Genomic DNA, 16,819 nt, shown 5'->3' with positions numbered 1-16,819 from the left:
GGCCCTTGGTGAGGGGAAGGATGAGCTGGGTGTTGTCGGCGTAGGAGATGATGTTGACGTCATGTTGGCGGGCTACTTGTGCGAGGGGGCCATGTAGACGGTGTACAGCGTCGGGTTGAGGGATGAGCCCTGGGGGACGACGCAGATGTCGGTGGTTTCGGATCGGAAGGGCGGGAGGCGGATGCTCTGGGTTCTGCCGGAGAGGAAGGACGTGGTCCAGTCAAGGGCCTTCTCTTGGATTCCGGCGTCTAGGAGGCGTGTCTTTAGAGTGCGATGGCAGACCGTGTCGAAGGCAGCTGACAGGTCCAGGAGGATGAGGGCTGATGTTTCGCCGTTGTCTAGTTGGCACCTGATGTCGTCTGTGGCAGCAATGAGGGCTGTCTTGGTGCTGTGGTTTCGTCTGAACCCGGACTGGGACGGGTCCAAGATGTTGTTGTCTTCCAGGTGGCGGCCCAGTTGCATGTTGACGATTTTCTCGATGACCTTCAACGGGAACGGGAGCAGGGAGATGGGCTGGAAGTTCTTGGGGTCCACCTTGGGCTTCTTGAGGAGGGCGTGGATTTTGGCGTGTTTTCAGCTTTCCGGGAATGTCGCTGTTTCGAAGGAGATGTTGATGACCTTCCGTAGTTGGGGTGCGATGGCTGCGTCTGCTTTGTTGAATACATGGTGTGGGCACAGGTCTGACAGGGATCCTAAGTGGATGGAGTTCATGACCTTGCGTGTCTCATCGTAGTTGACGTTGGACCAGAAGGTCAGGCGGTTGGCGCTGGTGGTGTTCACAGGACAGGTGGGGTCTGGCGTAGTCGGGCGGTCACGGTGTTGAAGCTTTCATGGATGTAAGCGATCTTGCGGTGGAAGAAGATGGCTAGTGAGTTTCAGGGTTCTTGTGAGGGCAGTATGTTCATGGTGTTGGCGCTGGGGTTGGAGAGTTCTTTTACGATACTGAAGAGCTCTTTGCTATCGTGTGCATTGTTATCCAGGCGGTCTTTGAAGGATGATCTCTTGGCTAATCTGATGAGGTGGTGATGTCTGTGGGTGGCGTCCTTGTGGGCTGCGTGGTTGTCCGGAGTGTGTTCGTGGAGCCATATCTTCTCCAGTTTCCGGCATGCTCGTTTGGAGGTCTGCAGCTCATCGGTGAACCAGGTGGCTCTCTTGCTGGCGTGGTTGTTGGAGGGTTTCTTGAGTGGGACAAGGGTGTTGGCGCAGTTGTCGATCCACTGTCTGAGGTTGCGGGCTGCGGTGTCTGGGTTGGTGGGGTCGGTGGGTAGGTTTTGGGCGAGGGTGGTGATCAGCTGGTCTTCGGTGACTTTGCTCCAGCAGCGGCGAGGTAGCTGTTGGGTGCGGTGGTGCGTGGTTGGTTTCTTGAAGGTGAAATGGATGCAGCGGTGGTCGGTCCAGTGGAGTTCGGTGGTGTGGTTGAAGGCGACGTGGGTGCCTGTGGAGAAGACTGGGTTGAGTGTGTGGCCGGCACGTGGGTGGGTGTGGTGGCGAGTTGTCTGAGGCCGAGGTTGGCAAGGTTGTCGATCAGGGTGGCGGAGTTGGCGTCGTTGTTGTTCTTGAGGTGGAAATTCAGGTCCCCGCGGAGGATGTAGTCCATGGAGGCGAGTGTGTGGGTGCTGGTGAGGTCAGCGATGGAGTCGCTGAACTGAGCCCGGGGTCCGGGTCTGTAGATGAGTGTTCCTCTGAGGGTGGTGTTGGGGTCGATGTGGATCCAGAAGTTCAGATGTTCGGCGGTGTTGAGGGTGTCGTCTGCGTGGGTGGCGACCTTGGGGTGGACTTGTGGGCGATGGCTATTCCTCCTCCGATTCCCTTGGCACGATCCCTGCGGGTGATCTTTTAGCCATCCAGGATGGCTATGGCGATGTCGGCACCGAGGAATCGTTCCACCAGGTCTCAGTCAGGAAGGCCACGTCTGGGGCGGAGGTGTCGAGCAAATCCCAGAGCTCGACCGCGTGTTTGTGTGCGGAGCGGGTGTTGAGGAGTATGCAGCGGAGGTGGTTGGGTCCAGTCCTAGGAGGTTTGGTGGTTCTGTCTCAGGTGAAGCTGCAGGTGTGGCAGGAGAAAGGTCCATGAGTCCGTTTTTGGGCGGCTTGGAAGCAGGTGTGGTTTCGGCCGGTGTTGAGTGCGTAGAGGGTGCTGGCGTCGTAGCGGAGTCTGGTGTTGTGGCGTTTGCGGGGCCCAGGGGTTCTGGCGCTGGGCGTTGTCCAGGCGCGGACGGGCACAGACAGGTTCTGCGCAGCCTCCATAAGAGGGGGAGAGGGAGGGAGGAGCAGCTGGGAGGTGGGAGCAGAGTGGCCAATGGGAAGCAGGGCGGCGGGGCCGCAGGGACGCAGCGGCGGGAGGAGCGGACACGGCGGGAAAATAGGCGGGCGGCAGAGAACAGGCACGAAGCAGCTGGCGGCCGTGTGGTGGCGTGGGGAGCGACCTGCCTGCGAGCAGGGTCAGAGGACGCTCCACTCTCCCAGGCTCCCATGCAAGGGGGCTCTCTTCCGGTTTACAACTTTGTTTGATGAAAGCTCCATTTGTGCTGCATGGCGTGCTGCTTTTCAGCTAGAAAGAGCGACCTGCAGTGCTTCAGTGGCGGCCCCTCCTGCAGCTTTCGTAGCTGGTTCGTGAACTCCACTTCCTTACCGATCCTCCCCGGCCTCTTTATCAAGGGTTGTCAGACTATGCTTGTTTGTTTGGCCACGCATCAGGCAGCTTTCTCATTGCTGTCCTGCCCCCGGGCGCCGCTCTAAACTTTCAGCATTATTAACACGGGCGCCATATTTTAGCAGGCACCCACTTAACTTGCTGATTTTGCCAATGCTTGTTCTTTCAGTGCACGCAACCTGGTGGCTATAGTGCGAGCGTGGGGTTTGTTTACCGAGAGAGCAGCCGAGGATTACATGAAGGCTGGCCAAATGTAAATGCATGTTTTATTATCCTTCCCTGAGCTAGTGAACAGAAGTTTGGATTTCTAAAAGATTCTTGGCATTTTATAAGAAATAAAATCAAGGCGTCCTGCAAAATGCTAATAGGTTTTGCACCGAGGATACCGCACCGAGGCAGCTCTGTGACACGTGCAGGAGGCAGTGTTTGTGAAGCCAGTAAAAGGCCCTAACATCAGTTTGTATGAACTTTTTATGAGTTAATAATAATAATAATCCACATTTGTATAGCGCACAATCACCCGTTAGGCTCTCTAGGCGCTGGGGGCCGTCGGGAAGATTAAGCAAGCTATTGCCCAGAGTCGCATGGTGCTGGGCTAACCTGCCGCCGGAGCCGGGGATCGAACCCTGATCCCCAGATTCCAGCGTCAGTCGCCCTGGCCGCGGCGCCACACCTCTCCCAAGTTAAAACGTCCAGGTTTAATGTTTATGCTGTGATATAACCACACACAACCAACAACCACACACAACCACACACAACCACACACACAACCACAACCACACACACAAGACACAACCACACACAACCACACCCGACCACACACACAACCACACACACACACAACCACAACCGCACACACACAACCACACACAACCACATACACACACACACATACACAACCACACACACAATCACACCCACAGCCACAAACACAAAAACCACACACACAAACCCACACACAACCACACACACAACCACACACACAGCCACACGCACAACCACACGCACACACAACCACACACACACACAACCACACACACACAACCGCACACACACAACCACACACACAATCACACCCACAGCCACAAACACAACAACCACACACACAAACCCACACAAACCCACACACACAACCACACACACAGCCACATGCACAGCCACATGCACAACCACACGCACAACCACACGCACAGCCACACGCACAACCACACACACACAACCACACACACACAACCACACACACGCAACCACACATAACCACACACACAACCCCACACACAACCACACACACAACTTTCAACAGACACCATCAGTCGTCAGTGCACGCTTTCACCAGGCACACACCACCAGCTGTCAGTGCACGCTTCCACCAGGCACACACACAACCAGCCGGCAGTGCACACTTCCACCAGGCACACACACCACCAGCCATCCATGCACAATTTCTACAGGCACACACACCACCAGCCATCAGCGCACCCATCAATTGTTAATGCAACCACAATTAACTATTGTAGCAATCGCAGTATGGCGCACTTTACTTTTACACATATTCATCTAAAGCGCAGCATGCCACCATTGCTACAAAAATAAATACACATTTTTTTGGCCTACAATTTATATACTTTTGTTGCAATTGGTGTTGCAATATTTAGCAATGCCAATAGCTCAAGCTTAATTAATGCGAGACCTATTGCATTACAAATGCTTGTTTCTCTGTGTAGTGACCCCAATAGACCCTATTGTAAGCATTCAAGCAGTGCTTGGCTTTCTTATTTACCATATCACACTTTGGTGTGATTAAAGTACTTACTTTTTCTTAAAAGAAAATCACTGAGCTGGACACACATTTACTGTGTCTACTATGTGTACTGCTCAAGTTTTGAATCTCTACTCCCGCACACTACCTCTCTGAAATGCCTCAGACTGCTCGTCCTTGCTGTCCTGAGAGTAGGGGTGTATTTGCAGTTAGCAATGCCATAGTAGGTCAGACCTCGAGACACTAGTGGTAAATAGGGGCAACCACCACGACTGAGGGCCAGTAGTAACGTTTTGCCTTGTGGTATCTCTGAATGGGTTCTGGCACTGATATCATTCAGGATTTTACGCTCTGGATATAGCAGGTTCACCTCAACCTTTTCTGGGGGATTTACTTCTGTTTATAAACTGTAATAAAGGTGGCCGCTGCTGTGTTAAATCGGCGTTAGCACAGCGGACTGTATGCATCTGCCCAGTTCTGAGCAGATTTATTGTTAACCCCCTCCACTAAATTCAGCCTACGTCATGTTTGTATTGAATGTGTGGTTTGTTTGAAAGCAAGGATTCTAAGGATATCTCTGGATGTGGTTAGGTGGGTTGAGCTGTGTGATCCTGGTGGGGAGCCTGCTCAAGAGTTTAACCGCTGGGGGGGTGGGTGAAGTTGGAAAGCAAGAGTAACCCTTAAAGTCCATTTGGTTTTGTGTATAGTGACCTGTGGTATATGATGGGGTGGAGGAGTCTGTTGGGGCGGAAGGGTTGACTTCAAATCAGAGGTAGGCCAAGTCCGTTCTATTCAAGTATCTAAACAATAGACTCGGTATATGGAATGTTATTCGGGTCCCTACTCAGAGTGAGAGATGGTTTTGTAGGAATTTGCTCCAACTTTTTTGTAGGACAGAGCCACATTGTCTCGTTGTGAACTCTTTGAAGTCTGCCTGGTTTCTATTTCATCAACACATGCTGAATAAGGTATTGGGTGGCAACTAGGGCTGGGTGAAATTTTGATTATGCAGGAGAAATTCAAAAAAATTGGCACACTTCACATAAAGCAAAATTTTACTATATTCAATGTTGCATAATTTTGGCTATAGGAGACTGGTTTTTGCCGAAAATGTCTCACTTGAGAGAAGTATTCTGCTGAACCGGTGTCCTGCTGGTGTTACATGAAATCATATTTCGTATAATTTTCCTGAAATCTCATAAAAAATCCAGAAATTCGCACATCACCAATGACAACGATAATGGGGATTTTAGGCACACCACGCGTCAGAGAGGACCTTCCTACGCGGTTCAAAGAGCGCTCTGTTGGATTAAGTGCTAATTTGAGAATTGAGTGGCACTCTAAGTTTTCGCCTGTTTCGGTGCAGATAAGATGGTTACTCAAGTGCTGAGGAACGAGTGACGGTGCTTTGAGGATGTGGCGAGGATCTGAAAGGGGAAGTCGAGCGTCGCTCTCGACGCTTGGTTTGTTCTCGAAGGTCGCTGGTTTTGAGGTCCTTGTGAGTGTCGACAGTGTGTGAGGATCTCCGTCCCGAGGATGCCCCTGGCACGCCGCTGGTAGCCTGAAACGTTTCTGAGTGTGAGGAAGGGGTGCCCCACCGAGGAGCATGGTCTAGGTGGGCACCTCTCGCCCAGAGCACCACGCGACGGCCGCCCTCGCCATGCCCCGCTGCGAATGCCTCAGCTTCCTGGCACGGCCGTGCAGGGGTGGGCAGGAAGTCGGTCAGCTCCGGTGAAGCTCTCGCGGCCCTCCTTCCAGGCTGAGCGGCGATGCCAGCCGCACCGAGCGCCACGCTGGGGCCGGAGAGGGCCCTTGTACCCAGAGCCCCCCGGCGCCGCTGGACTGGGCCCTAGTTCAGCTTCTAGGCGCTGGTGAGGGCTGGAGGAGCCCTGCTGAGGTGCAAACATGGGAGACTCGGCGGAGCGAGGTAGGAGGCTGTGGTACAAAAAAAACCTTCTGAAATGCTAACTTCCCTTTATAAATCATCTGCATTTCTGTTTTCTTTCTTGCACTTTCAGTTAAAAGGAAACCTACCCGCCCTCTATTAGCTGGCCCAGAAGCATTTTAGCAGTGTGTGTGGAACATAACATAACACAGCTGAATATAAAGCCCATGTTATGGTTGGTTTAGAACGTTTTAAGTCAATAGAATGTATTTACCTGAGGGGTAGAATGCGCCAGGAGTCGGCTGCTGAGGAGCTGCGCAGTGGAAGGGTCTTGGTTGTGTCCCTCTCTTGGTTTAAGGAACCGCTCCATCAACTCGACTGCGACCTCCTTACTGCAGCAACATAATAATAAAACATCCTATGTCCTTCTTTGCTCACACGCACTCTTCTTCCGTGTCTACAGGTGCTGCATCGCCCCCCTTACTTCCAGCCACTTTGATAACCTTTCTTCCCTGCCCTCATTCGCTCTGGGGCCACCGGTATCTGCAAAGGCTGAGTAAACACTTTTTTCGGCTAATAAAATCCTGATTTTTTTGCCTTCACATTTCTGTGTAACCCTTCTCTGCCCTCACTCCCTGTAAACCCCGGTTCATGCACACATTTTTATAGCTCCTTGACTACAGCCAACCTCTCCTTCTGTTCCTCCACCTGGTAGAAACAGCAATCTTTGCCCTCACATTCTCTGTGACTGTGAGCTCCTGCCCTCACAAAGTATGGACCTTCCTGTCTCTTCCCTGATACTCTGTAAACCTCTCCCTCAGCCCGCACTCTTTCCACACCTTCCTGTTCGTGACAATCCCACCACACCCCACCCTCCTGTCCTCTACAGCTCCATAACTTACTCCATGTGCAGTCATTCTCTGCAGCGTCACTCTCTTTGTCACTTCATTTCTAGGCCTGCGTAACCAGTGGCGTAACGCATTATGATGGGGCCCCCTGCAGGATGTGATGAGGGGCCCTTGAGTCTCGCATATCTAACAGATATTCATTAACCTTGGGCTGAATGGGGACTTATGAAGGATTGGGGGCTCCTTGAAGGGTTGGGTGTTACTCCCTTGTGTGCAAACTCTTGGATCTTCCCTCCCCAAACACATTTCTCGACCCTCAGACTAATGTAATTTTCTTCTACGCTTACCCAGCACGTACCTCCTGTCCAGTGCTTAATTTGTAACAAAATAAGGGCCAGGGCCCTCGTCAGGAGGCCACTGCATGCAGCTTGTACCATCCACTACCCCTGCCAATGACTGTACCAACTCAACTACTAACCATCACACACCTACAAGTGTAACAATTCAGACTACTCCAGGGCCTCAAAACTAAAATAATGGCTTGGGTGGCAGGTATTAGTAATTTTTTAATGTATATTCAATTAATAAACCACTACTGTTGTGCTCAACTCTATTAGGCAAACAGCGCCGCCATGTGGCAAACTGTCATAAATGTCAGTGTTGATAATTAAGTGCTGTTGTGGAGCACCGGAAACCACCAACTCAAATTAAGCACTGCTCCTGTCGCTCACCTTACACTCTCACTGTAACCGCATGCATCTTCCACCACTCTATGCATACTCCTGTCTCGTCCTCACACCCTGTACATACCTCTCTCTACCCCCACTCTCTGTAACCTCATGTCTCTGTCCTCACTCTCTATGACCTTTCTGAGCCGCCTCGCTTTGTACCTTCCTGTTTCTGCTCTCATCTTCTCTGAAATGTCTTATACCTGTAATCTCCCGCTCTGTAACCAATATTTCTGCCCTCGCTTGCTCTGTAACCTCCTGCCTCTGCTATAATTCTCTCTTTAACCTTTATTCTGCCCTCATGCTCTCTACCCATCTGTGGCCTTTTCTCCCTCCACGTACCCTCTTGTCTCTGCCCTCACTTATCAAAACATATTGTTTCTGCTTGGTACTTCCTCTCTGCAGCTTTTTGGCCCTGCTCACCCTCTTTTTGTAACCTCCATTCACTACCATCACCAAGTATGTAACTGCCTGTCTTTTCCCTCCTTTTCTCTCTAATCTCATTTCTGCTTTCACCCTATGTAACTTCGGTGTCTTCCCTCACATAGTGGCCTCTTGTCTTTAACACTATGCGCTCTGTAACTTCCTGTGTCTGCCCCCACTCTCTGTTATCTTTTTGTCCTCCCACAAGTCTCTGTAAACTCTTGCCCCTGGCTTCACACTCTCTGTAGCCTCTGTGTTTACCATCACATGCTCTGTAACCCCAAGTCTCTGCCCCCATTCTTTATATCCTTTTGTGCCTTACCCCAGTGTGTCCTAGACTTGCTTTGACCTCTTGTATCAGTCCTCCCGAACTCTCTAATAGCTGTCCCTGACCCCACTTTCAGAGGCATAGCTTCCATTGGCGCAGCAGGTGCAGTGCACCAGGGACTATAATCCTGAGGGGCCTATTCAGCCCTCATTATTGTTGTATTTTGCAATTCAAACAGCTAGGGACCCCTTTTCTCTCCTTGTACTTGGGCCCATGGCACACTGGCCACATTACTGCTCACTTTGAGTGTAACCTCCTCTAGGTAGGCCTTTGCTCTTTTTAATCTTTTGCCTGTGCACTGCCCCGCTTTGTACCCCTGTATTCCTGTCCTGACTCTCTGTAACTTTATTTCCCTGCATTCACTCTCTCTTCACCTCCAGCATCTGCCAAGATGCTCTGTTTTCTTCTGCATCTGCCCTCAGCCTCTCTTCTTCTGTTCCTGCCTGGGTCTGTCACAGCTTGCTGTGAACTTAAGTCTAAAGGTTACTTGCACACTGTGGATTTGACAGCCTGCCCCTTATTTTAAGGTTTGGCAGGCATCGTATGTTTTCTCGCACTAAAGGCTCATGTTAGAAGTCTCAGAGGAGGTTCACTTTATAATTGAGGTATGCTGCTTAATAGCAGAGGGCTAGACTCTGTTCACTGAATTGAGGACTTCTCAAAGTGGTACTCTTTTTAACGTGAAAGGCTACTGCCCCCAGGACATAACACTACAAAGGGCTGGTGGCAGCTGATAATAGTAGCAGGGCATAGGTCAACCCCCCTTAACCTTAGTGGAAGACTGCCCACCGCTCTCCATTCCATTCACTGTATGAGTAGCATTTGGGAAATGTAAGCTAAGTTCCACTGTACATATGAAAATTTAAGTGCTGTAGGATGCCCCTGTCCATTCGTGATGGTCAGTGATTGATGTCGCCCCTCTCCCTCAAGGCTGTACTGTGAAACCAAAAGCAGCCCTGACAAAATCGCTCAAACCAGCCCGCTCCCCTTGTCTCTTCGTTGTATTGCTCTCTATCCATCCTCCCATCTCTTTCTCTTCTCCTCTTTTCTTCCAAGGCAGAAAGAGAGGACCTCTGTGCACTTCAAAGGCATGTCTTTGAAGTCTCCCCCACCTCAAAGGCACCACTGCGTATAAGTACTGGCCCTCAGGCACCACCACTTCTACACCACTGGACATGTGGATACTATGTGCATACTCTACCAGGAAGAAGGACTGCTGTGCTGCTGAAGGACAGCCACTCCACTGGACTGCACTCTGCTGTACTCCTGCTTTGCTGTGCTGATCTGCTGCCCTCTTGCCTGGTTAAGAAGGACTGGACCTGGATCTCTGACTCCAGAACCCATAGTGACTCCAATGGTTAGTTGGCTGGTCTCCTGATCTGAAGCCTCAGGGACATGACAGGCTTTCAACTCTGCCATCTGTGAGTCTACTCTGCCAATGGTACCAACCCAGTCCTTTACTCTTGGAGGTGGGCCTAAGATGCTTGCCAGCGGAACCAACGCATCCTCTCTGCTGACTGAACCATCCCTGAGCACAACCGATGCATCTCTTCAGCTGAATGGCACAACCCCGAGCAGAATGGACACATTGCCGTTGCTGTGTGGATTGGGCCTGTCTCAAAAGACTTGCATCACCGCTGTCTTCCGCACCTTGGGACCGATGCATCGCCTTCGGAACCGCTGCTGCATGCCACTTTTCCCGGCGCTAACTCCTTGCATCCCTCATCAATGGCAGCCTTAACGGTGAAACTCCACATCACAGCTTCACCACTAATCGGAACTGACGCATCGCCTCGGCTGCACCTCGAATCCTTAACACCGAACTTCAAATCGCAATCTCCGTTGACAGGATCCTCAACGTCCATGCGTCAGGACCTCGCACCGTAGCCTCACCGCATCTTTGAACCCGACGCATCTTCGATGGGAATCCATGCAACGCTCCGCAACCAGGATATAAAGTACTTTTTTCAGCGGGCCTAACTGGGTCACTGTAGCCGGCCTGCACTCCATTGCGGTTGACCTGAACTAGTGACTTTGTCCCAGTCTGTCACAATCAGATATCCCAATAGTGCCTTGTGCTTTTTGGCACTGTTTTTCACTAAAAACTTTAAAAATCAATGGGGCATATTAGCAATGAATTGCGATATTTATCGCAAAACGCGCTTAGCACGTTTTTATTTATCGCTGCCTATCGCTTGATATGTTAGCGGAGAAAACATGCTAGTAGCAACGTTTTTCTCCATTGTGCTAAAATATCCAGCGATAGCGGCGAAACGCGTGAATTTCGCTGGAAATCCAGAAATATTCACGCATTAACGCCAATGGGGGCTTAACCTGACAATCCACCCCCCATTGGATACACAGGTAAGTTATCCTATTAGCAGGCGTTCGATTCTAGCAATAATCGCGCTTAGCGCGACTTTTTTATCGCTAAGCCTGCTTTGCTAATAGGCGATAGCTTTGTTAGCGACTGCTTTCAGTCGCTAACAGTTTGGGTACGCCCACTTTGCATGTCATTAGCGATAAATATCGCTGACATGCAAAGCGGGCCCCAAACCGGTCGCTATTGCCTAAAAGCTGTCACTAACTGCTGTTAGCGACAGCTTGCTGATAGGGCGATAAAAATATTGCAGCTTGCTAATATGCCCCATTATCTCTGGTTCTACTAGTAGGATGGTAGATTTTAGATTCCAAAATGTCCAGGATTTCCCATTTATTTGATGTGGTCTGACTGAGTTTCAAATCCAAGAATGCCCACTGACCGGTGATGACTGGTTCGAGTTTAGATGCTTGATGGTTCCCTTGATGAGGTCTGGGTGGGGTTTGGATTAGAGAATGCACCATTGTTTGCAGAGGCCTGATTAAGGTTTAGATTCTGAGTGGTTCCCTTGTTTGTAGAGGTCTTGTTGAGCTTTAGATTCAGGAATGTAACTATGCACTGCTTGAAGATGTCTCATTGTTTGAAGCTTGCTCTGTGTGAGAGCTCAGCACACGTGCCTTTTCTCTACAGGCACCTCATGTTATGACTAAGAGGCCAGATGAGCCTTGTGTTTTCAACGAGTGAAAAACACACTCATCTCCTGCCTGGGTTGAATCGAATATGTTTCCAAGTATGGAAAAACGTTTTCTCAATTTAGAAGACCCGAGATTTGAAAGAGGAAGTGAAAGCTGGTCGGCAGCTAAGAAGACATGTGCTGCTTCATGAACCAAATATTACCACCTACAGGCTTCAGATTAACCACCTACTGATGTCCTCTAGAGACTGACCCAGGTCCTCATCAGCTTTTGCTTTAGGGGCATGGATTTTAATTTATAAAGCTGTAGATTTTAATTTGGAGGGTTTGTACACATTTTTTATTCCACGGCTTGTTATCATTATACTCGAATTCCGCTGATGAAACCACACGGGTATGTTGTAATATTACAGCATTGTACTCTACCTAGGAAGCAATGTGTTCATGAAATATTGAGAAACATCAAAAGGAAAACAAATGCATCTGCTCGACTCACTTCAATTCTGGATAAGTTTAGAATTTTTTCTGCAAACTGGCCCATTGATATGCCGGTAAATCATCTGATGATGTATGTCAGGACCATCTAATTATTCCTGCACCATTATTTAGAACCCGAATACAAACCCATATGGCTTCTTGGTAGACTGAGAAGCTTAAATCTTTGAGATACATTCCTTGTCGGATGAAAGCGAAGTGCAGGCAAATTATTTAGACCTGCTCACTGCACGTTGATGACATGTATGATGACCGCTCTGTAGTAAGACCTGGGCAGCAGAGGTTAAATATGTGCAGCAACATACAATCTTAGTATGCCATTTTTCCTATAGGCAGATTCCAGTTGACTTTGGAGATAGATCTGTGTAATGAAAAGCTAACAAAAATGTAATCAATAAATAAGCAAAACTCTTTTATAAAAATATGATGGCTGTGGCAGGGCCGGCTTTAGCACTGATGGCGCCTGGTGTGACAATGTTTGTTGGTGCCCCCCCCCAATGACCACCTGTGCCATGGATTTCCTCGTTACCACCCTTTAACAGTATCCCTCAAGTCTCCATAACCACTCTCTCTCAGATGCATTGAATTACTTTTATAGTGCCACTCATATTAGGGTAGGGTGTCAGAGGACTTTACATCACAAATCCACATTACACACAGACACTCAATCATACATATGTAAATCAGTGCATAGGAAATGCTACACAAGGCAGAGGACTACAAGGTGTAGGAGTCACATGTCATCCATACTGGTAGGCAGTATAGCTTAAGAGTGCTTGGTCTGGAGAAGACCAAACTTAAAATTTAAAACAAACCACCATGGTTGGGGGTTCTCTTTAATAATAAGAATTGATTTCTACCCAAATCAACCCATTTTGCAACATTAGAATGATGAATGATGAAAGACTGGGGGAAAAATCATAACACTGTAACATATACTTTGCAGTGTTCATGTAGCTCTTTGATAACAGTTAATTGCCCACTGTTCTAAATTAGGATTTTAACTTATAAACTGCAAGTAACAAAAGGATCTCTCTGACAAAAGCAGTAACCTACTGACTTATCTTTATTACGTGCGCCTTGTGATCTGCCTGGTACACGATCTTTGCAGCAGGCATATTAACACGCTGCGCTACCTTACGGTGAGCCAACATTTCCCCTAGACAAATCTCTGATCTCTCTCTCCAGGAAGAACATTTATCACCAGAGTTATCTTGACATTTTCATTGTTGCATGAAAATTGCTGGAGGCACAGAACACAGCAGCAGGTGCTTTTAAAACCATAAATACAGCACCCCCATCCAAAGTCAGCGCCTGATGTGGTGGCACCGGTTGCACCGCTCTACAGCCGGTCCTGGGCTGGGGACTCAATGAACGTGAGGGACATACTACAACCAGTCTTCCTCATTCACAAATAATGTTAGTCAAAGGGGGAGATTTCTTTAAACATTTGGTCTCCGGAATAAAAGCTGACATTGACAAACTAGAAGTAGCCTCACGTGTGCCTAATCATTACACTAGATCTTAGCACACATGTATACAAGACTGCTTCTGTTACAGTGGGTGGTAGTGCACACATATATTAGTTCACTTCAGTTACCCTGCTTCTTAGTGCACACATATGCAAGGCGACTTCTGGTGCACTGTATCACATGGCACAGGTCAAGGTCACCAAAGAACAGCTCATCATCTCCCTCAGCAAAACTCCTCCACCGACATAAACAGATGCCAACACCTTAGCACGCAACCTCCACCAATGGATCTTCGACTGTGCTGACTCTTTCGCTCCCCCTCGAGAAAGCCACAAGCAAGCAACACTCCAAGAAAGCCAGCTGGTTCTCCCCCGCCCTCATGAGTCCAGAAGCACCTGTGGAGGGCTCGAGAAGAGATTGAAGAGCAGCAAAATCCCGGAAGACCACTCAGCCTTCACGACCGCTGTCACTAACATTTTAAAGCAACACACAGAGGATTGTGGTCACTTTTGAGTCGATCCCTAACCTCCATATCCTCGATGGTATGCCAGAGTTTCAAGCTTACAAGTATGTAATCTATCCTTCTCTTACTGGATCCGTTATTGAATGTGTTGGACCCTAGCTTGTCTTGGGAAGTCCTGCCGTTTGGTGCCCTGAGCCCCTTCTCTAGACAGACAGAGTTTATCTGTATTAACGACTCTGTCCATTTCTTTATGGGAGCAAGCTCCAGCTTCGGAATTACCCACTGTGTATATTCCTCTTTAGTGAGGAGCCATTCCTCACTGACAAGCGACTCAAACGTTGTATTAAAATCACCTGCTATAACTACGTTATTTCCTTGGGAGTGGTAATCGAGGAGATAATTTAAAGCCGCTAAAACTTGAGACCTACCCCCTCTTGTTCCCCTCACATAGATGTTGACAATATCAACTTTACCGAGCAGACCCAAGTTTAGTCTTAGTGCTTGGATATCGTTGCTATTAGAAGGAAGTTCCTTAATACTAATGCCTAATGATTGTCTGACACCTATGGTCAAACTACCAGAAGGACAGCCTTTAGCCCCTTTTTCTGCTGGCACATGGTAATTTAAAAAACCTACCCGATGTTGTGCAGTTAAAAATCCACGTTTCTTGTAAACAGCAAATACCAAAGAGGTCAATAAAAGCTAACCAGACTGGAGATAATAATTTGGAGCCAATTCCTACAATGTTCCATGATAGCAGGATATCTCTTTTAAGATTTTGCATGCTAGATATTAAATCTATGTGATTTTCTAAAAGGGGATTACTGGACCCTATTAATCCCGCAGATTCGGGTAACTGTAAAGTTAGATTTTGAACAGACTTTGTCGGCCTGCTATAAACTCTACAGGACCGGATCATTGGATAATTTTCCCTAGATGATGACAGTTCTTCACTACTACCAATACGGGGTGTTAACACGGCAGTGAGTCAATCATTGCATTCAAGAGTGGAACTACCTATTTTAGATGCCAGTCACTCGCGATAGTTGTTCATTTTGCTGGCTGGCGGAGACTGCCTGAACTGAATAGATGAATGGTCAGGGGAACAGGTTCTGTTTTTGAGCGCCAGTAAGTTTTCATCTAATACTTCACTCTGGAAGGTCAATTCAATACAATCCCGAGGGTTTGTGAGAGAGGTGAGCCTACCCACTTTCACAGTGTCATCCCTAATTACGGAACGACATCCCTTAACGTGCCGAATCCAGTGTATGACCTTATTGGTCAATGAGTCTGTACTCTCTCTTGTATTTTGTCCCAATTTCGGCACATTAACCATAAATATTCTATGAGTTTTCGGTAAATTGGTGATTTCACAGTCCCCCCTCTCACCGTGATTAGCACGCTGCCTAGATAAGGGTGTACCAGTAGGTATGATCCTACCTGGCTGGGGCTGCTTCCTTGCTGTGTTATTAAACAGAGGGCCAATGATGGGTCTGATATTGGGTGGGGCATTACTTCCATTACTTTCAGTAGGGATCTCTGTAGAGGGAATGTTCTGATTGAACACTTCACTACATAATGGGGTCGCTTTACTTACAATCTCCTTTGCTCGAAGGGTTGGTGGTTTTACCTGGACTAGTGGTGGGTTGCAATGAATGCTAACTCTACAGGTTAAACATTGAGTACTAAAAGATTTTCCTTGTGTCAGATGTGTGAGAAGTTGGCCTGGTATATGATGTTCACTTTTCTAATGAGCACCTTGCACCAGTCCAAACAACCCTTATGGTGATGGTTGTAAAGTCAATCTTATAGACCAGCTATCCTAGTGGTAGCATGGACAAAGCAGTCTTAGGCTAAAACTTCAGAGAGCATGTGAAGCCAGATGTTTTACCATATGTGTAACCCCTTGAATACCAAATGAAAGGACACCACACAGGTTATATATAAAATATATATGTATTTATTACTAACACAACCCCTCTGAACTCTTTATGAGGTCAGAGGACAAAGCACATAACAAGTTACTTCATTATCATACAATAAGTTGCACAAAATACAGTCGAGCCCTAGGGGCGTTGCAAACCATATACTAAAATAGTGGTATAAGAACCACGTCACGAACAGGGAGTAGGCCTAGGGCCTACGGAATTGCTGGGGCAATGCTGTACTACCAAAGGTTAGGAAGCAGGAGGCCCACGGGATGCGTGTGCAGTGTCTATACACACACGCGAGTTACCATAGGGATACAATGGGAACGTAAAGATTAGAAACTAGTTGATTTAGGACACTTCCGGATGGACTAGGAGAAACCTACTGAAAACTAGGACACTAGGATAGCCAATACCCACAGGAGCACCGAAGTACTCGCGTTACCTCACCCACAGGAGCCGGGTGCATAGGTGTCAAGTCGTGTCGGGTTTCGTCGCTGAATCCTATGGAGACCTGTAAAAAGATGCTGCAGGCGACCAGGAGAGAAGTGTCCGGTTGGATCCAAGGGCGGATCGAGGATGAAGAGTACCTGAAAGTAGAGGGGACAGAGTCTGGGTCACTAGCCAGTGACCAGGAAGGAACCAGGAAGGAACCAGGCGATGTCGCGAAGCAATCAGTTGATGTCATGAAGCTTCTCTCTGCAGCCACATGGACCAGGAGGCGTTGACGACAACCAGGAGCTGGATACGGACTGTTGGACAAAGGATCTCGCTATCGGCGGTGTCGGCTTCCAGATTGGAGTCAACAGGCCTTGGCAAATGCA

The 16,819-nt window shown here is 48.5% G+C and overlaps 1 protein-coding gene across 4 annotated transcripts in view; it reads left to right on the top strand.

The window, feature by feature from the left end:
- GMIP (GEM interacting protein) overlaps positions 1–16,819 on the top strand; it is a 320,436-nt gene that overhangs the window by 111,233 nt on the left and 192,384 nt on the right. Inside the window, exon 1 of one of the 4 annotated variants that reach the window (XM_078681167.1) lies at positions 5,862–6,338. The exons of 2 other annotated variants lie outside the window; for them this stretch is intronic. In XM_078681167.1, coding sequence (XP_078537293.1) covers positions 6,317–6,338 — 22 coding nt within the window. In that variant the 5' untranslated portion in view covers positions 5,862–6,316. Of the gene's footprint in view, positions 1–5,861; positions 6,339–16,819 lie in introns of those variants that run through there. One more of the 4 variants, XM_078681176.1, reaches the window with a different exon arrangement.

This window comes from Lissotriton helveticus, chromosome 1_1 (assembly GCF_964261635.1).
Source record: "Lissotriton helveticus chromosome 1_1, aLisHel1.1, whole genome shotgun sequence".
NCBI lineage: Eukaryota > Metazoa > Chordata > Amphibia > Caudata > Salamandridae > Lissotriton > Lissotriton helveticus.
Note: the sequence above shows the minus strand (reverse complement) of the source record. Positions and strands in the feature narration are given on the sequence as shown.